This window comes from Acomys russatus, chromosome X (genome assembly GCF_903995435.1).
Source record: "Acomys russatus chromosome X, mAcoRus1.1, whole genome shotgun sequence".
Classification (NCBI taxonomy): Eukaryota; Metazoa; Chordata; class Mammalia; order Rodentia; family Muridae; genus Acomys; species Acomys russatus.
Window position 1 is genome coordinate 94,103,292 of NC_067169.1, and position 20,468 is coordinate 94,123,759.

A 20,468-nucleotide genomic window follows, 5' to 3' on the forward strand; every position below is an offset into this window, starting at 1 on the left:
AGATCTCAACCACTACAGAAATTTGGCCGGGATTCCAAGGGTGTGTGTATGAGGGGCAGTGACCGATGGGGCCACTGCGACACGTGGCCTAGAAAAAGGCTTCTTTATATCCAAGACCCTCTTTCCAATAGGGAGGCTTAAGGCAGGAGCTTTGCATCTAAAATTTAACAGGCATCATACACACTTTTCAGGAGTTCATGGACTGATCCAGTAAGGAATATTTTATAGGTGGCTTAGAGAGTGTGGGGAGAAGAGGGTAGGGAGAGCAAAGAGAATCTTCCCTGACACCCTAGATCCTTTCGCATGAGATCAGCCTCACGAAAAAAGCAAGTTATTCTTGGCCATCTCCCCTCACCCTAACTCCCACCCGCGCCCCGCCCCCTTGCACACACATTGCTATCCAACTTTCAATGGAGAAGAATAAGACTTAAGATTTCCATGGAGCCCATCGTGTCTCAGGTGCTGGAGGAGGGCAAGGGGTGGAAAGGCACGTGGAGGGGGCGGTGAATTGCTCATCCTCGTGACCCATAGTCTCTCCCCCTCCCTGTTATGATGAGCTTGCTTTTCCAAAAGGGCTTTCCTTTGATTCCGGGAAAGGGCCAACCAATGAGAGAGGAGCATGCTAGATTATTTTGGGGAAGGGCTCGTGCCAGCAAGGTTCACTTTTAGTAGGCGCCAAGTGTCCCCAGCAACCAGTGTCTCCTGGACCAGCAGAAACTCCAGAACTCTGCCCACCCGCCTGCTTCTGCGGCACCTTGGCCCACTGAACAGCCATGAGAAGGCAGCTCCGCTCCAGAAGGGCTCCGGCCTTTCCTTACGGTTATCGCTACAGACTTGTGAGTCTTGGGGAGCAGAATCTTTTATTGCCTTTTTTTAATTGGTTGGGTTGGATGCTGTGTAGATCTTGGATTATGGCTGCCTTGCCTTGGGATAAACAGGAATAAACGAAGCTTAGGAAATCCCAGACTTTGGAGGAAGAGCAGTGACTCCCAGGCCCCCAGTGCACCCTAAATTACTCAACAGAAGGAGGGTTTCTCTCTTTGTGGGGGAACAGAAGTAAAGGAATGGGAAGATACCGGGGAATTGGGAGCCCTTTCAAGCTTTATCTTAGGAATCTAGAATCTAGGCAGACCTTTAGAGCCTGGGAGTAGAGGTTTCATTGCAAGAAATTCGACCAGGAAAAAAAGGGAATGAGAAGAGGAAACGAAAGGCGCTGCCTGTCCAGCTGTCTCCGTCCCTTTGGGTGGTGGCGTTTACGAACCAGCTGCTCTTTTTCTAAGGCATAAATTTCAAACTCTAGTTAAAATTACAGAATTTGTGATAGGAACCAGAAGGAGACCTAGACATCATCTCTCCAGAAGCCCTCGTTATGTTGAAGGGGGCTGCTGGGTAGCAGAGTGCCAGACTGACTTGTAAGCTAGTGGGGAGCCCAACATGTGGATGTGCATCTTGTTTCTAACTTGTGCTCTTTCCACTGTGTTTGTGGTGTGGAACCTCTCGAAGCTCCGATCCACCGTCACCCATGTCACCACTTTGTCTACCCCCTCACCTCACCAAACATATACATACACACGCACACACACTTTCTGTATCACTGTTTACTGGCAGGTTCCTTTACACATGCTTTTACGGCAAACATATCTTTACATTTACTTAGCTCTAAATCGTAAGTGTACATAGACAACACTCTCAGGAGGGGTTTTCTGCATCGTTCTTCAGATGGTAATTAGATGATTCCCAAAGGAAGCAAACCATAAACCATTTTTTCTTTGCATACGGTCACTTAGACGCCTGAGAAATTAAGGGAAAGTTGTCAACAGCAAGCAGGAAAAAAACTCCATAATTATTCTATGCTCATGTAAACTACTAAGGGAATTTCTTAGCACTCTTAGAATGTTTCTTTTGATACCTGCAGTTTTTTCCCTCTCTCAAGACAAGTCACAGTCTATGAAGTATATATAGCCAGACCTTATTTGGCTTCTTTTCTACGTTAAATTGTGAAAATTGTTGTGTGTAATTTCAACTATTCGTCCAGAAGTTTCCATTTTAAGGGCCACAGGAGATTTTGCTCTTTATAATATCTGATCAAGTTAAAAATAAATCATTTGACGCAATTGTATGTGTAATTTTTTTCCTTTTAAATTAACCAGCCATTCAGATGTTTGCGTGATGTTACTCCGTGCAAGATACAAATTTATCCTTTGGGTCATACTGCTTATTTGTATGTTTGTTTATATATTTAGATTGCTCAAAATGGAGCTACCTTGTGTCCTTCAGACTTCCCTTTTAGGGCAACAAGAGGGCCCTAGCACACACCCACTACCATATCTGAGCATGCTCACACTCACTATCACATGAGGGAGGTGCCACTTTAGGAAACTGACAGAAACAGAACCTTGGCAATGAACGTCCTCATCCCCAAAGCATTTCCTACTGGAGTGTTAAATAATTGCATGGAAGTGCCTTTTCCACAGGACTCCATTAACAGGCAGCCTTTGGGGGAAAGCCTGTGTTGCACAGTGTGACATTTTCCTATCCCTGGAAGCAGGGAAGAGGAAAGAAGCTATCTGAGCTTCCAGAAATAAGGCTCAGGTGGTAGGACTCCGTGAGGGGAAAATAAGCTCCAAGAAGATTAATTCTTCCTGGGAGGATAAGACTTAAATGGCAGCCATTTTAATAAGATTACTGGGAGAGCACATATCTACAAATAAGATAAGGCGGAGGCCATGGCCAGCTGCTTCCTCTGTAGAGCAGATGTAGAAGGCAAGCACGGGCAAAAATAAAAAATAAAATAAAATAAAAAAAGGAACTCATTCCAGAAATATAAAGGGATTTGAAACCCTTCCTGATGAAATGTCACATTTCAAAATCTGTGAGAATTTGGTGTCTGGGTTTTCAAGGGATCGTGAGGACTGGCAAATCTGGTATGTATGACTTCTAAGGTCAAGGGTGGCAAAATCCAGAGTTTATCCCTCCAGAACCCAGGCAAGTGGCACCGATAATACCCACTGAGCACCTCGCTGTGGGCTTCATGTCATGGATAGAGCACAGAGCATTAGAACAGACAGACCTTTCACCTGTGTGTTCAAAACTGGTTTGGGAGGTAAATGTATACATAAGTTCACACACAAGTGAAAGACTTAAGAACCGTGCATTAATTCATTTAGCATTGAATAATAGGCAAGGTTGATTCTCCTAAGCCTTATGCTGTGAATCCATGTCAAAGTCGGAAATCCTTGATTATAAGCACCTACATTTTGGGAACACAGACTCTAAGACATTATCATGTTCATAAATCTGCTAAGCCACTTCTAGCCACTTGTGTTCAATGGGATGAAGGAGAAACTGTGCAGTGTATCAAGAGACACAAGTTCCGAGACTGTCAACACTGTCATGGATTTGCTGTGTGGCTTTGGCCAGATCCTCTCCCCTCTCTGGAGCTCAGTTGGACAATCATATTTTGGAAGCCCCCGTAAGTTCTGATATGGTATGTGATATGGAGCGGTATGTTTGAACAAATTGGAAAACAATTCGAGGGCGCTGTAAGCAAGAGCTGGAGAGTTCCGGGCAGACTAAGTGCAGAGAGCACAGATTTGTCACTCTGTAACACTTTTACTGATTCCGAGAACCACCCAGTTTGCTCAACTCTCTGCGAAAGGCAGCATGGGTAACTGAGTGCCCTCTAAGTGGCCTTTGAGGAATGGGGCAGGAAGGGGGCAGCACAGAGTCTACGGCCTCTAGCGGTTGACACATCCAAACCCAACAGGTGCACCAGCCTTGACACTCTTGGACTTGGAGAGCACAGAGAAGGGAGGGTGGCCTGATTTTCTGCTGTTGCAGTGAATCTTGGCAAACCCCCAACGAATGATGGTACAAGTGTCCAGCCTTTACCTCTGAGGCATTTGAAATTCCACTGACGACGCCCTGGTTGTTTTGTTTTGTTTTTCTTTTTTCTTTTTTCTTTTTTCTTCTTCTTCTTTTTTTTTTCAGTCTTTCTTCTTCTCGTTCTGTTTTGTTTAGCTTTCTTAAAACAATTCAAAGATTACTGTTTCAAATCTCCAGTGCTGGCTGTAATAAATCAACAAATGTATGCTGAATACTTACTTTGTGCCCAACTTTTGTTTTCATATTTTTATTTAATTTTTAAAATTAAAATATAACTACATCCTTCCCCCCACTTCCTTTTCCTCCCTCGAACTCCTCCTATTTGCCTCTCCTTTTACTCCATTTCAAACTCATTTAGTGTTACTTATATGTGTATGACTTTAGGGCTGATCACTTGGCTTTGAATAGTCAGTTATGGTGTGCCCAACTTTTAAACTAAGCTACAGGGGCAAGCAAAGGAAATATCTGTTGAGATCTCATCCCTCAGGGGGGTCTGTCTATTTCGCTTAAGGCAGGAAGCAGGAAATGAGTCCTTGTTTGTGTTGGGAAGGAAGTGGAAGTTTTGAGGAGGGGGTACAGCAGTTGGCCTATCCTCTTGATATCTGTCCGAGCCTATTTTTAGGCACAACTTAGGATGGTGAGGTCAAGCAGCTGAAAGTGTACAGAGTGTTAGGACAAAGCTGGCTCAGGCTGGGCCGTTGCCATCGGAGACATAAATGTCTAAAACGACTCAGCCCTTCAGTGTGAGCTCAGCTCAGTCCTGATAGGTCAAAGATAATTGGAAGTTCAAGGCCCTGGACAGAGCTGGGCTATGAGATGTCCTAGAGGGAGAACCTAAATACCAGACATTGAAAGTAAAATTTAGCACCACAGTGGGAATAATAGTGACTCAATGTGAGACATAGAAAGGATGCTTCTTCCAAAAGAGTGGAGAAAGCAAATCCACCTCTTGCGACAATGGGTATTTTTCTGGGGATGTAGAAATTTGAAACACCTTCAAATATTGAGTTGTTTCCATTTATTTTTGGCTGGTGAGACATGCCATGGGGATTTTTTTTCACAGAGAGGTTTGTGTTTTGTCACCGTCTAGGATGATCAGGATGAAGTGAATCACAACTACTTAGCAGATGAAGAGGAAGAAGCGGAAGAAGAGGCTCAGGTGATGCTGGCTCCTGGTCTGGGGGAAGAGGAAGAAGAGGAGGAAGGAAAAGAGGAGGAGGAGGAGGAAGAAAGGGAGGAAGAAGAAGGTCAGGGCCAGCCAACAGGCAGTGCCTGGTGGCAGAAATTGCAGATCATGAATGAATACCTGCGGGACCCGGAGAAAAGGATGTCTCTGGCCCGAACAGGTCAGAGTCGGAGTAAGTCCCATTCGTCCCAATGCCCCAGTCTGGTGTATTTGGCTTTTGATGTGGTATCCAGAGCTCGTTGGCCATACACTGGATGGGTTTGTTATAGATGTCTCTTAATATTTCACAGAAAGACACAATCGTCCTTGGGCCGTGGATACATCAGATTCATCAGAAAAGGCAGTAAATAGATGCACACGAGTGAATGTGTGCTGCAATCTACTAGTCTCAATATGCAGTGTAAAATAACACCGAGCCTGGGTTGAAAAAACACAGGCTTTCTTTCATGCCCACGTCATGTCACTTTCTATGCATGTGACAATGGGCTCATCAATCTCCCCACACGGAAAGGGGGGTAGGGGATTTGGCTCTGCCTCTGTAACAGAATCATCATAAGACTCCAAGACAGGCTGAAAAGCGTGAGGTTGAAAGGAAACTGTGTAAGACTATTTCTAGGATACAAGGCCAAGGCCCTGTTAACATGACCAGGGGGCTATAAAGCCTTATCAGTTCACTTACCCATGTTAGAGAAGGAGAGCCCAGAAGCCTGTCCTGCCCTCAGCTTCTCAGTGCTTTCTGTCTCCATGGTAGACACAGAAGAATTACTTTTAAAGAGATCATTGCTAGGGACCAAAGTTGAGTTTCCTCACTGTTTGATCCATGATAGAATGTCATATCTTAGTTCTTTTTCTTTGTATCACGTGGTGCCACCATTTTTACTTCACAAATTGTCCAGAACGCCTTTCCCAGGGTTCTACTCATGCCTTAAACCATGACTGCGAGCCTTCTCCTCAGAAGATGCTGTGGGTAGTAAAAATTCATACCTGCTGTATCTCGCAGAGCCCAGAAAGAAAAGAAAAGAAAGCAGCTGCTGATTCCTAACTCAATTAACCCACAGGAGGAAATGAAAAGCAGCCAATGCCATGGATGTAGTACTAGTCCCCTGCCGCCATGGGTCTAGGTTGTTGACGTTAATGGCCATTCCTTCCAAAGGCCCTTTTGGCTAAGAATTGGCAGTTTTGTACCCAATGCTGCTAACTGAGCTCAGTTTGCCTGAAGCGACCAGCTCTATTTCTTGGAATTCGTAATAGCAGGTGTGAGGCTCTAAAAAACACCCAACTCCCATTGCTCCTCCTCGTTTCTCAGCCCCACCCATGCCCATCCCTGGAACTGGAACGAATGGACCATTTAAGGGACATTCCAATGTTCTGGAAGCTGCAGACAAATGCTGGGCACTCACTTGGAGCTCCAGACGGAGCACAGCTGTTTTTTCCTTGCCTAAAGAGGACTGGAAAAACAGGCCTTATGAAATGCAAGTACGATTCTGTTGGGGGGGGGGTCTACTTTAACCCTTAAATAGCCACTGATGCTTCACCAGATACTGTCCATCTAAATTGCTCTGGTGGATGACAAGCAGAAAGATGCAAGTACTTGGGGAAGACAGAGCCACAGAGATGCTTCATTGTAGGCTGCAGCCAGACCAATGGTTCAAAGGGCTTAGGCTAGCCCAGCAATTCAGACACCTGTGAGACTGCCCCAGGGTAAAGGGCAAATGTCCAAATGACACCCACATCATGATGTGTGACCATTGCTGCCTTCTCTTCTGACAGCGAGATGACCACTTGAGCATTTCCTAATCCTGCTCCAATCTGGACATCAGCATGTTCCATCCAGTTGCCCAGCCTGTTAGTACAGTCTGGTCTTTTTCTTTGGTAGATAGGCAACACCAAGTTTTAGGAACTATATGTTATCTTAGTCAACACTGACAAAAATCATATGAGGTCATAGTAGTATTATCCCCTTGTACAAATGCAGAAAGTGGGGCTGAGAGAGGGCCACACAGTAACTAAATGTCAGTCCTGGGATGCAAATACAAGAGGTCATTCTCTTGTCAGCATTCTTCACTTTCTTCATGAATTTGAACAGTGAACAAGCCCCATACCCATTTGTAAAGTCTTGGGAGACTGACTGCCTAGTTGGGTGAAGAGTTTCAAGTGTGAGCACTTAGTGGTCTGTCCTTCAGTGCAGAAGCCTAGAGGAGGGCACCAGGGGAAATGATCCACTGGACCAGGAAGGATTAGAGAGATTGTTATGTTTACATGGGGGGAGAGACTAGGCTATCACACTCTCAAGCTCACCTTTTTCCCATGTGGGGCCAAGGGGACTCATTACTAATGCCATGATCTTATCAACAGCTTTCTGGCCCACACATCTTAAGGAAGGAAGAAAGAAAATAGTGCCAAGGGAATCAACCTGTGTTCCATTGATTCCCCTTCGTGCATGAAACTGGATCTCTTGGGCCCCTAGGATAGCTCTGGACTGTTGCTGGGCTGGGAATGGGAGTGGAGAAATGGAGGCAGAAACACACGACACACCCCTTTAGGATATCTAGTTAGCAACAGGCAAGACCCACAGGCACACATCCATGTTCCGGTTCCACTTTAGTCCATCTCACACAAACATAAAGGGTCAGTTCCATTTCCAGCTAGATTACTACAGTCAGTCTCTCTCTCCAACCTCCCAACCTCATTTGGTTCATGGTTTAATGTAAAAAATAACGTTTGAACTCATTTTGGGATACAGCAAAGTTGTATGGTTTGTCCCAGCCTCTGGCTCATGCTTCAGTTCATGTCTGTCATTTCGACATCATGTCACACCTAAGAGTGAAGCCAAATATGTTTGCCTGAGAGGTTTCCATGGAAGGATGTAAAAGAAGTTCTGGGAAGCCATCTCATACTTACTCACCTCATCCTGTGCTACATAGTCCTAAAACACACATAATCCTAATACAACCCACAGAAGGGCAATTCATACAATTGTGCTTCTGAGCCTATAGCAATAATAACAATATTAATAATAGCAATAATGATGGATGCCATTTATGGAGCACTTAGGACCTGCCAGGCTCTGTGCCATAGTGTTGATATGCATTATTTAACGCTTATTTAATATAGCAAGTATTATGCTACTGTCCTTGTTTATAGGATGAGGACATAGAGGCCCACAGTAACAAACATCATATCCAAGATTAAACATCTGGAAGTGGTAGAGTTGGGATAAGATTATGAAAAGACTAAATAAACTTCAGATACTTTCACAGATACAGATAAATATATGTTGGAGAATCTACAACTTTGCCGAGTTCACATACAGCAAGTGTCAGTGATTAAGTATCATTTCCTCCTACCATCTTTCCCATCCTTCATTAACGTTCTCTTTGGAAAGAAGAGCCACTTAAACTTTGCTAAGAATGAATAAGATTTGCAATAAGTAGGCAAGGATAAGCCTTGATTAGAAGCAAGTCCAGTGGAAATGAGTCAAAGGTTTGGATTCTAGACTGTGTAAAAAAAAATGCTGTTTTCACCTCTTGCAGCTATCTATAATCACTTAAACCAAGCAAATAGGTACCTTCAGGACCACCTGTCATAATGAATAGTGGAGAATGATCTGTATCCAGGCACATCAGCCACAGCCCGCCCAGAATACTCCCAAACAATTTCCCCTCTGCTCTGTGTCGAAGTCTTATGATCCTGTTCCTAGTCATCATGTGCTCAGCAAGACTTTCCCATTGTACATACTGTAAAGGGAGACTGCAGTCAGACCCTCTGACACAGTTGATCTCCACCAATTCCAGATTGACAAAGTCCCAATAAACAAGAATAATCTGAATCTGCCTGAGTTGATCATGGTTCACGAGTTTCAGTGGGGAAGTGGGACTGAGTGGCAAGCACTGACCACTGTCATCTTCGTGCTCTACAGGTCTTATTTTAGTCATTTACTTCTTCTTCTATGCCTCCCTGGCCGCTGTGATGACTCTATTCATATACATGCTGTTCCTAGCCATCAGTCCTTACATGCCGACCTTCACCGAGCAGGTGAAACCTCCCGGTGAGTGTGCCCAGATGCCCTGCCTTGTCAGAACTCTCTGGGCAGAAATCTGCTTGCACAGCATGTTCAGCCTCAATTCACTTGGGTTCTTCCCAGTAATGACTTAGAGATCCAATTATTAAGAGGAAAAGTGAAATGGTACTTGGCAAATTATGGTTCTTTTCATTTTGATTGCCTGGGGGTGGGGGGAGGGAATGTCATGGGGATCTGTATAAAAAAAATTGTCCAAGAATGGGTTAATATATCCAAGACCTCTTTCCGTTGCCAGGAGTTATGATCAGACCCTTCGCACATAGCCTTAACTTCAACTTCAACGTTTCCGAACCTGAAACTTGGCAGCACTATGTGATTAGCCTAAATGGCTTTCTCCAGGGTAAGTTCCCCTGAGGAGTGGAAAGCTCTTTAGAAAAATAGTGGGTGGGAATCCAAAACTCAAAAGCCAGGTGGCCCGGAAATCTGATTTAGTCACCTATACCAATCATGGCCCTGTGTTATTTTGCTTACCTGCCAGCATCCTTTATAAAATTAAAACGAAAACTGCTCTGATTGTGTGTTGGCCAGTGCAAGCTCCTTAAGGCACAGACTTGGTTTCTCTTCATGAACACCTTACAGCACCTTGTCAAACTTCGAGCACCTCCGGGTGATAACTCCGGGAGGTGGGGGGAGGGGGCGGATTGCCTGTATCTGTAGTGCTATCAGGTACACTTTAGAAGCAAAGGAATGCCTTTGTCTTTCACTCTCTGAGCGTGGAGGCATTGGTAGTTTAGGCAGCCTTGGAACTGTTAGGAAAGCGAGCAGCTGTGGAGGAAGTGAGTCACTAGGAGCAAGCCTGGAGGCTTTATAGCTGGACCTCACTTCTGTTCACTCTCTGCTTCCTGAGTATGGATGCAATGTGGCCACCCCCAGCTCTCTGCTCCTGCCACTGTGCTTTTCCTGCTGCTCTGTGTTCTCTATCATGATGGACTGAATCCCTTCAGAACTGTAAGCCAAAAGAAACCTTTTCCCCCTTGATTTGTTTTTGTTACTGAAAAGTAATGAAGAATCCCAACTTGGAAATGATAGATAGAATGTGCCTGTAAAACCAACATTCATGAATTGAGGAAGGAGGTTAACTTGAACTTGGGAGTTTAAGACCAGTCTGAGCTATATAGGGAGACAACCATCTCATAGTCAATCAATAAATACCCTCTTGAAGTTGCATTGCTGCACCTACATTTTATGGATAGGGATACTGAGCTAGACTGCTTTGGATGGCCTGGCCTGGCTGAAATGGGAACTGGGCATGAGGTAAAGGTAGCTAATAGAATATATACCAATTTAGGGGAATGCTTTCTCTTAGCATGAGCCAGGAAGTATTATTAAAAATAATATGTACGTTTCTGTCATTCTACTTTCACCAGGCTTAATAGAACCCTTTGTGCCCATTTTTAAAATGAGAGAAGTAGGGCTCAGAAATGGGGAGTGACTTGATCACAATCTCCCAGCAGCAGAGTCACTTTGTGCACTCCCTTGTTTTGGTGCTGTTTGCTGCTCAATAGTGGTAGCCGAGGGTCTGCAGCATGGGCATCGCACAGGTCTTGGTAGAGTCTCAGACCACACCCCTTAGGTATTGACTCAGTCCCCATTGAAATTTTTTCAGATGATTTGTACCAACTTCTAAGCTTGAGAAATGCCATGCTTCCTGACTGTGCTGTTGCCATTTATGTGGATGTCAGAAATTTAGCCTCGTGCTAGCTAGTAATGCTCACTGCTATTTGGGGTGAAACTGGGCTTCAGAGTCTGCACCTGTAGAATGACAGAGCTGGCTTCTTTCTGATCCATGTAGTTCTATTTTAGGCCACAAAAGTATTTTGGGTATCTTAGTCAGCATAGTGTCTTTCTTTTAAAAATGCGTGTGAGCTATTTCAAGTATGCATATTGCCAGGATTTCTGCTGAGGAAATCCCTGCAGTAAGATAGGAGCTGGGGAAATACCAATTTTGACCCGATGATGAAGGCAGGGAACAACAGGAAGGTATTGGGTTACTTCTAAAGAGTAGATAATATGTGACTGGGGAGGTGGCTCAGCAGTTAAAGCACTTGCCACTTGCCACAAAAGCAATAAGACCAGAGTTCAGATCCCCAGAAGCCACACAAATGTTCTATGGCTATGGCAGACAACCCGTAATTGCAGCCTCAGAAGGCAGACTTGGAAGACTGACTAGTGAAACTAGCTCTGTCGGTGAACTCTGTGTTTGATTGAGATAGTCCTTTCTCAATAGATAAGGTGGAAGAGCGACCCAGGACTATTCCCAACATCAATCCTGGGCCTTCACATGCATATGAACATGTGCATAACCACAAACATGCAAACACTCACAGCACATATATAATACATGTACATGAAAATAAGAAAAATAGTAGATAATATGTCCTTCTCAAAGGGAACTGTATCTGAAATAGATATCCCACAGCATCAATCTCATTCCCATGAGGATGGGGATGGGGTGTTGCAGTACATGTATGCTCGTGCAACATTTTTAATGGAACTACCTCAAGAAAAACACTGAGCATGTGAGTGAGGTTTCTATTCTAAAAGTTATTATTTGAGCATACTTCTTGGTCCTTAAAAACAATTAAAAGAGATCCTTGAATTAAATGTAATTTTCTCCAAATAAAAATAAAATTGTAGTCACATTTGGTGTACATCTAAAATTCTCTGGGCTGGGAACATAGTTTATTGGCAGAACATTTTCTTATTGTCTACACAACCCAGGCATTCATCCTCAGCACTGTCAGTAAAATTGTCAATGGAGTCAGGAGATAAAGACAAAATGATATCTATGTGTGAAAATACTGCAGGGAAACCTATTTTTTGTAGACTAACTTAAATGCAATTCAATATTAAAAAGTCAGGGAATTCTAAGAAATAAAATTATCAATTATATCTCACAACCTGTCTGATATGGAGCATGCAGTACTTTTCGAGTTTACTCCCGGTGGATCACAGGTTTACAATCTTTTCTGGAAAACTGAGTGACTTCTGACATGACTACATGTCTGGGAACAAGAACTCCACCATCTAAAATGATACAGTAAATTTCCAAAGCCCAATGTTCTGGAATCCAATGGCTCAAACAGTAAACACACATTAGCCCCAGTTCTCTGTCCGAGCTGTGTAGCTGGGACAAATGTTACATTCCCTGTAATATAGAAAGACATGAACCCAAAGTAACCCAGACCTAATTAGAGAAGACTTCAGCCCCTCGTGCTCCTGGTGGCGACCCTGTAGCTGTCATCCGTTTCTATCTTTCCATGTAAACTTCACCTTTTCAGTGTAAATTGCCTCTTTTTTAAAAATTATTTTATTAATTTATTCTTGTTACATCTCAATGTTTATCCCATCCCTTGTATCCTCCCATTCTTCCCTCCCTCCCATTTTTCCCTTATTCCCCTCCCCTATGTCTGTGACTGAGAGGGATTACCTCCCCCTGTATATGCTCATAGGGTATCAAGTCTCTTCTTGGCAACCTGCTGTCCTTCCTCTGAGTGCCACCAGGTCTCCCCCGTAAATTGCCTCTTTAGAGGTTGAGGAGTTGTTTTTTTTTTAAACCTCCTCTTTTCCCTCCTCTTCTCTCCTCCCTTCCTTTCATATTCTTTCTGTTCCCTAACACAGCTGCCTGTCCTTGACCTCAAAGGGAGATACTTCCTAAGTTGAACCTAGGAAGTCAACCTCCTGTTCTACACTGTGCCTTCATATGATACAGCCCTTCTTCTAAAATCTTCTGATAAGTGTCCTTCTCCTCTCAGACTAGAGGGCATGGCTATCCCAACTTTGCTGTCTGCCGTCTCCAAAAGGAAATAACAAGAAATAGAGAAAAGCTATTAGATTGTCAACCTATGACCCTGAGATGGGCACTTGAAAGTTCTGCGAGAATAAGCAAGGATTGTACCATCAGACGGGCAGAGGTGGTTCCACAGGAAAACTTCATAGAGCACTGGTTCTCAACCTGTGGGTCACAACTCTGTTGGGAGCCAAAGGACCCTTTCACAGGGGTCACCTAAGACCATCAGAAAACACAGATATTTACATTATGGTTCATAACAGTAGCAAAATTAAAGTTATGGAGTAGCAATGAAAATATTTTAGAGTTGAGATTCAGCACAACATAGGGAGCTGCATTAAAGCAGTTAGGAAGGGTGAGACCCAAGACTGTGCGTTCAGAGATCATTTCTATAATTCATTGAGAACCACTGTCCTGGAGAAATGCTGTTAGGAATATACCTTGGGTACCTAATACCAGTCTACAGGGATTAAGGTAGAACAAGTGAACTTCTGAAGGAATACATGCATGTATAAGAAAGGCAATTAGAGAAACCCACTGAAAGCATGGGCTTCCCCTAGCACCTCTCTAACAAGACCCTTTGCCACTCACACATGCTATAGGCTATAATGACAGTGTTCAAGAGGAAATGAATGTAGACTGTCCTCCGGGACAGTACTTCATCCAAGATGGAAATGAAGATGAGGACAAGAAGGCCTGCCAATTTAAGCGCTCCTTCCTGAAGAATTGCTCGGGACTGGAGGACCCTACTTTTGGATACTCTACTGGACAGCCTTGCATCCTCCTCAAGATGAACCGGGTATCTTAGCCCTTGGGACCTGTTAGTGATAAGTGGATGTGCTCAGTAGGAAAATGTGTAAACTGCATTTCTCTTGTACTCTGGTATTTACACACTACAGGTTTGCTTTTTTGTTTGTTTGTTCGTTTGTTTTAGTTTGGTTGGTTGGTTGGTTTGGTGTTGGGGGTTTTTATTTTATTTTGTTTATTTGTTTGTTTTTATTATGCTTTTTTGGTTTTTTGAGACAAGGTTTCTCTGTGTAGTCCTGGATGTCCTGGACTCACTTTGTAGACCAGACTGACCTTGAGTTCACAGAGATCCACCTGTCTCTGCCTCCCGAGTGCTGGGATTACAGGCATCACTTTGTGTGCCACCACTGCCCAGCTAGGTTTGGCCATTTGTATCCACAACATCAAAAATGGAAACAACCAGACAAATTGACAGATTCGTTTTTTCTGAACTTTTCCTAATGCCCTCTTTCCCATCCACAAATCTGCTCCTTGATGGCCACTAGCTCTAATTTCAGCACTCAGGAGGTAGAGGCAGGAGGATCTCAAGATTCACGCCAGACCCTATCTCAAAAGTAAAATGAGAGTCCTGAGGTGTTTAGAACACAGAGTTGATGTGGGGACATGGTGGAGAGCAACTCTTGTGTTGCTGTGCCATTTAAAAATGCACTGTTCCAGACTGGAGAGACGGCTCAGTGGTTAAGAGCACTGGCTGCTATTCCAAAGGTCTTGGGTTTGATTCCCAGCATCTACACGGCAGCTCACAGCTGTCTGTAACTCCAGTCTCAGGAGATCCAACACCCTCTTCTGGCCTCTACAGGCACCAGGGATGAACACGATGCACACACATACATGTAGGCCAAACATTCATACATATAAAAATAAATTAATAACTCATTTAAATGCATCTTTTGTTAAAAATCATGTCTTCCTTAAGGAGTGGCAGAACCTTTTGCCAGCGGCACTCTTACTAAAACTAGAACAGTCTTTACATCCTTTTGGTTATTTTGCAGCAATGTTTTCTGAGTATGAACCTAGGATACAAATATATCAAGGAGTGAGCTGGCCTATGCAATTTTGAAGTTGTTTGTAACATTTCTGAAAGGGAGCACAGATGAAATTTTTTATGTGTGAGGAGTGATGATCAAAAGCAAAGAGAAAAGTTCCATTTTGGCTGTGAAATGTTTCTTAAAGTAAGTAAATAAGTAAATAAAGCACTGTTTTTTCACTAGATTGTAGGCTTTCGTCCTGAGTTTGGCGATCCTGTGAAGGTGTCCTGCAAAGTTCAGGTAAACTATCCTTTTGAGCAAGTATTGTTAGCATTTTGTTTCAGGCAAACAGAGATAGTTCATCTGTTCCAAGGACTTCTACAACCATGGTAAGTAAGAAAAGCATTAGTGTTTTTTATAATTATACCTCCTTTTAATACATTAAGGGCATCATATTTCCAAGAAGCATTCAGTGTGTGTGTGTGTGTGTGTGTGTCTGTGTGTGTCTGTGTGTGTGTGTCTGTCTGTCAGTGTGTGTGTGTGTCTGTGTGTGCATGTCTGTCAGTGTGTGTGTCTGTGTGTGTGTCTGTTAGTGTGTGTGTGTGTGTGTGTCTGTGTGTGTGTCTGTCAGTGTGTGTGTGTGTGTGTGTGTGTGTGTGTGTGTGTGTGTGTCTGTGCCATTTACACCTATGAAAGTCAGAGACTGAACCTCAGCTAGGGGCCACAGCAGGGAACAACACTGTGCCAAGACATTAATTGGGATTCTGTTTACACTTTTGCTTTTAGCTCTAATGGCTTGTTTCTTTGAACTAAACAAGGAGCTTTCATTAGAGTCATTAGTCCCTGATTTTAAAACTAAATTTCACATTTTACAGCAATGACCAGTGGCACTGGGTGTTGCAATAACAAATGACTACAAGGGAAGTATAAACAGAAGTCCATTAATATGCTAATTAACTGTCCTTCAAGGGACCATTAACTCCTATCTCATCTGCACCCATTAGCTTCTTTGTAAGCAAAAGCCCTTGATCTTGGCATTGTTTCTTAAATGGGCAGTAGCTCCCTTCTGTTGAGTGACATCATCTGCACCGCCTAGCCTTGGACAGTTGTCTTGCAAACATTGCAGAAATAGTCATTGTCAAAAACTAAGACTAAAGCAGACAATTCTAGGCTTTGTGGGGACAGGTCAGAAAATAGCAAAAGACAGTATCCACTCAGCTACTCTCCTGCACTCGGCAAGTGTTTATCGATCACTTATTATACACTAGCTATTTAACTAGCTGTTAGAGATGTCAAGGTAAACTTAAGTGTGAAATCAGGAGCAGGAAATAGTAGCAGACGTGATTAAAGGTACTGTGGGGACACATAAGAGAGAAAGGTCAGTTCCACATGAGAAGTGGTAATAAGGAAGATGAGCTGCATAAGGTCAGGCAATGTTTACCAGCTGAACAAGGTAGAAAGAGCATCCATTCTGTTCAAATGTGCGTGTGTGTGCATAAAGTCACATGTGGGATATAACTACAAACTAATGGAATTGATCCCACGGGTCATCATTTCATTCGCTTTGGAATATATGAATAAGTCATAAAGACCAATGGAGTCTAAAGTAACAGCAAGCACTGTGCCACTGAGCCGTATCCTTAGCTCTTAATCTAACATATTAATTGGGCCAACTTTTATTTGCATTTCCCTAATGTAAGCTGTTCATTTTCCAAGTTATTATATACTGAACCTTACTGAGAATGATTATTTAAAAAAAAAAAAAAAAAGAAACATCAACAGTCTCGATACCTAAAACAATTATCAATACCGGTTAAATCCACACCTTCTTGTAGTAACCAAACAGAATGAGGCACTAATCAGAATGAACTATAGGATACTCAGTGCGCATCAAAACAATTATACTATATTGTATATAGTATATTGACAGAAGTGATCCTAGGGTCCTAATGAGTAATTGGCTAGGAGAGATGCGTTCTTTGTCCATTTGAGCCCCCAAACCTATGGTTTATAACAGCCATAGTTCATGGGCATTCCATTACCTGGTGATAAGTGTAGCCCTGTTTAATCATTCCCATTATTTGGTTCCTCTTGCTTACTCTCTGAGCTCCTTTTACAGTGATGAGGCAATACCAAGAACGCGGACAGAAGCATGAGTTTGAGTGAGCTCCCTACAGACTGTATGGCTATACTAGGTTCCTGTGTGCCCGCTCTGATTTCCAATAGAACTGACCTTGCGATGAGGACTTAGGAAATGTTTTCTACTTTATACCTACATCAGCTACAAAGTCCAAGACAGGGACCATGCTATGATCCTTTGGAGATAAACAGCAATCATAGGTCTCTTCTAGAACAATGCCAAGCACTCAAAAGCCTTTGAAGCCTTTCTGCCTATCACCAAGGAACCAGAACAGAGCTATACCAAGTACCTTTGGCCTCATAAGTCCAGGCTTATGAGAAATGAGAAATGAGAAAAATCTGTATGATTTTCTTTGAACTGTAAAGACAAGGCACAGTCACACCCTGGAAATGTTTCTCTGAGGACAAGTCAGGGTTGAGCTCTGCCCAGTTCCGATTTCAGGTTTTGGAGAATTGGTTGAGGGTCACACCATTTTACCTGAGCACAAGTTCCTTTAGGCTAGATTCTGAGCAGCTCTGTTACCCAGAATCCCACATATATCTGCTTTTGCTTACAGAAAGGTGATGAGAACGACATAAGATCAATCAATTACTACCCAGAGTCGGCTTCTTTTGACCTCCGCTACTACCCTTACTATGGCAAACTGACTCACGTAAGCTGTATCCTTCCTCTACACCCCCACCCCACCCATAAATAGCTCAGAGACAAAGGAAGGGCTGGCTGGGATTGTGAGAATTGGGGAGCATTGGTAGTAACAGACAAATGAGTAGCTGTACACTATAATGGTGTGTAAGGGCAAGGGGGGCGGGCTCCCTCCATACAGATCTTTCCAGATCTGAAAGATTGCAATATATAGTCTCATCCAAGCACTTCAGGCTTCAGATGAGAAAACTGGAGCTCAGGATGGGGAAGATACTTCCCCCAAAGTCACACTGTTGACTAGTGGCAAAGCCAGTAAGAGGGAGATTGTTAGCAATATGTTTAATGGCCAAGTAATAACGGTTTCCTGTTTCTTCCATTCCACACCATGGGCCAATGCAGGCTTCATCTCCAGTAGGGTATCTTGATGGAGACTGGTTTGGGTTTGATTTAAGGTCTGATATCCATAAAATCCAATCATTCTGAGTCCGAATTGCTTTCCCTCCAGAGGATAATCAGACATCTTGACACGGCTTATTAGCAAGCCATGCAGTTTCTCCAAAGCAGAGAAGGCATGTTGGTGGCTGTGGTCAGTTGAGGCTATCCTGACCTGCCTTGAGTATCTGATCGCCACCCCCTATCCCCGCTGCCACCTTGGCCCATTCAGAATTCATTGTTCTTTCACCTACAGGTTAACTACACCTCCCCTCTGGTGGCAATGCATTTTACAGATGTGGTGAAGAACCAAGCAGTGCCTGTCCAGTGCCAGCTGAAGGGCAAAGGCATTATAAACGATGTCATCAACGATCGCTTTTTGGGGAGGATAGTCTTTACCCTGAACATAGAAACCTAGGAACTCCAGGGGCCACTCCCACGGGTTCTGATTCTGTTTTATTTTGTGTTATCCCTGGTAGCTCCTCAATTCCTTTTTCTTCGGTTAAGAGACAGCCAGATGAACGCCTAAGACAGCAGATCATCTTTCCTTGCCTTTGACGTGTGTATGAAGTGATATTCTGGGACCTGTTTGTTTGTTTTCTTTTAAAGGTCATCTCTCCTGATGACAAATAGACTGTATTAATTTCCTTTTCTTCACTTCAAATTCAGACCTATTCTTGCTGCTAGAAGTCTCAGTATATACAAAAACAGTATCTGATAGCATTCACCACTGTCAGGAGAATGTCTATCATGCTTTTTTTTTTTTTAAAAAAAAAAGTGTTGGATTTTGAGGTGATATTATTCCCAGCCAGGTGGATAATCTAACCACCCCACCCACACCTTTAAAAGTGCCTGTCAAGGTCTTTCTTTAGAAATCAACATCAGACCAAGTCAGACTACTCTCTCTCTCTCTCTCTCTCTCTCTCTCTCTCTCTCTCTCTCTCTCTCTCTCTCTCTCTCTGCAGAATTTTATATCTGGGGGGGAGGGGGGACTTGACATTTTGGTTGTCTCCGATAGGCGACTCCATTCTGATTCGAAGACTCCATTATTTACAGTACAGCAAGCAATGCAGACAGGTCACAGATCTGGGCTAGAGACGAAGACCTTCTGTGAGGCTTTGTGTGGGGTGACTTAGGTCCTAGTGCAGGTGGAGAGAACTGTTAGCATAGGGATGTGCTTGGCTGTTGATTGCTCTGTAGTGTAATCAGCCAAAGGCGAACAGGTTTTTCTCCACTCCAGATAGAAGAGAAAACATGAAAAACGCTCTTAGGTCAAATGTTCTTGGCCCCTTTGCTTGACAGTCGTGTGGTTTTCTTTGAGATCAGGAGGGATGGGTGCCTTGACCCTCCCCCTCAGCTACAAACCTTGGGGATTGAAATTAGGGTTCTCCAACTAAATACATGGCAAGACAGAAAGCTCCTGCCGAGCCTCCCTGAAGCCAAAGCTCATTAGCCAGTTTTGCAGTTACTTATAAAAACATGTGAGGCAGATGTTTATCCAGGTTGTGGATCAGCCAAGTTGCTTTGTTTTATCTTTGGCCATGTGACCATTCCAATTGCTTCTTAACACCTCCACCAGGGGGAGGGCTGGGACAAAAAGCTGGAGGCAAAGCTTTACAGACTAGCAAAGTATCTCAGGGTCCAAAGCAAGCTTAAATTCCATTTACAAGCCTGCAGAGTCTGAATTTACTCTACAAGGTTTAGTTTCTCCAAAAGCAGGGAACTGGAAGACTGATGGCGGAAGATGAGTGAAGAAGTGACTATAATATAGGATGAGGAGAGATATAAAAATAATTTAAGGAAATGCTATGGGGAACACGAGGGACAATAACTCTCTCTGGCTGAGAAAGTAGCAGAGGAAATTACACATTTAAAGCCTCCAGCATGAATCGTGTGCTTCGGTAATTCTGACCAGTTCACACGAGAGCTCAGAGGAACGGCTCGGAGACTGGATTGCATGAGTAGTCAGGGACGCTGAGTGAAAGGGAGTCTTTAAAGTGTTTTCATCAGGGAATCTCTGAGCATATTTGCCTTTGATCAAGAGCACTTGGGCAGTTCATAACATCAGGGAAAATCTAAGACAGAAAGGACAAGACCAAGACAAGGGATGGGGAGAAGGAAGAGTGAAAAATGAGCCCAGGCCTTTGAGCTCTGCTAAAACCGGTAAGATAGTGATATTGTTACACAAGACTGGAGAGAAAAGAGAAAGATTGGATAGGAAGTTGCTGAGATCACTTTGGGGCAGTTTTATCTTGTGGTTTCCTCTGGTCAGACACTGATGTGGAGACATGAACACCTGTAGAGTGCAAGAGAAGGAAAGAAAGCCAAAAACAAAAGCAACATTTGGTTAAGGGAATTCATTCAAGAAGTAATTAATCTTGGGAAATTGGGCCAGTTATGTAAACACATCAATCTAGCTCCTGATATGGTGCTTTTCTCTGGGTCTTGTGGCAGAATGGACTGCCATTGCTCTTGGGAATCTCCCTTACAGACCCTTTCTACGTCTTCTCCACAGACTAGTGAGGGGCAGACAGCAT

General features: G+C 43.5%; 1 protein-coding gene across 3 annotated transcripts; it reads left to right on the forward strand.

Moving 5' to 3' along the window:
- The first annotated feature begins 379 nt into the window (after nt 1–379).
- Atp1b4 (ATPase Na+/K+ transporting family member beta 4) lies at nt 380–18,836 on the forward strand. Of its 3 annotated transcripts, none has more exons than XM_051142548.1 (8): nt 380–836; nt 4,976–5,243; nt 8,991–9,119; nt 9,388–9,492; nt 13,545–13,741; nt 14,961–15,017; nt 17,414–17,509; nt 18,188–18,836. In XM_051142548.1, exons 1-8 carry the CDS (start codon nt 774–776, stop codon nt 18,347–18,349), a joined length of 1,077 nt encoding a protein of 358 aa, XP_050998505.1. In that variant the 5' UTR covers nt 380–773; the 3' UTR covers nt 18,350–18,836. The 3 variants fall into 3 exon arrangements, with proteins under 3 accessions (XP_050998505.1, XP_050998506.1, XP_050998507.1); XM_051142549.1 differs by having other exon boundaries at nt 384–836; nt 4,976–5,231; XM_051142550.1 differs by lacking the exon at nt 380–836 and adding an exon at nt 2,816–3,472.
- Nucleotides 18,837–20,468: the final 1,632 nt, after the last annotated feature.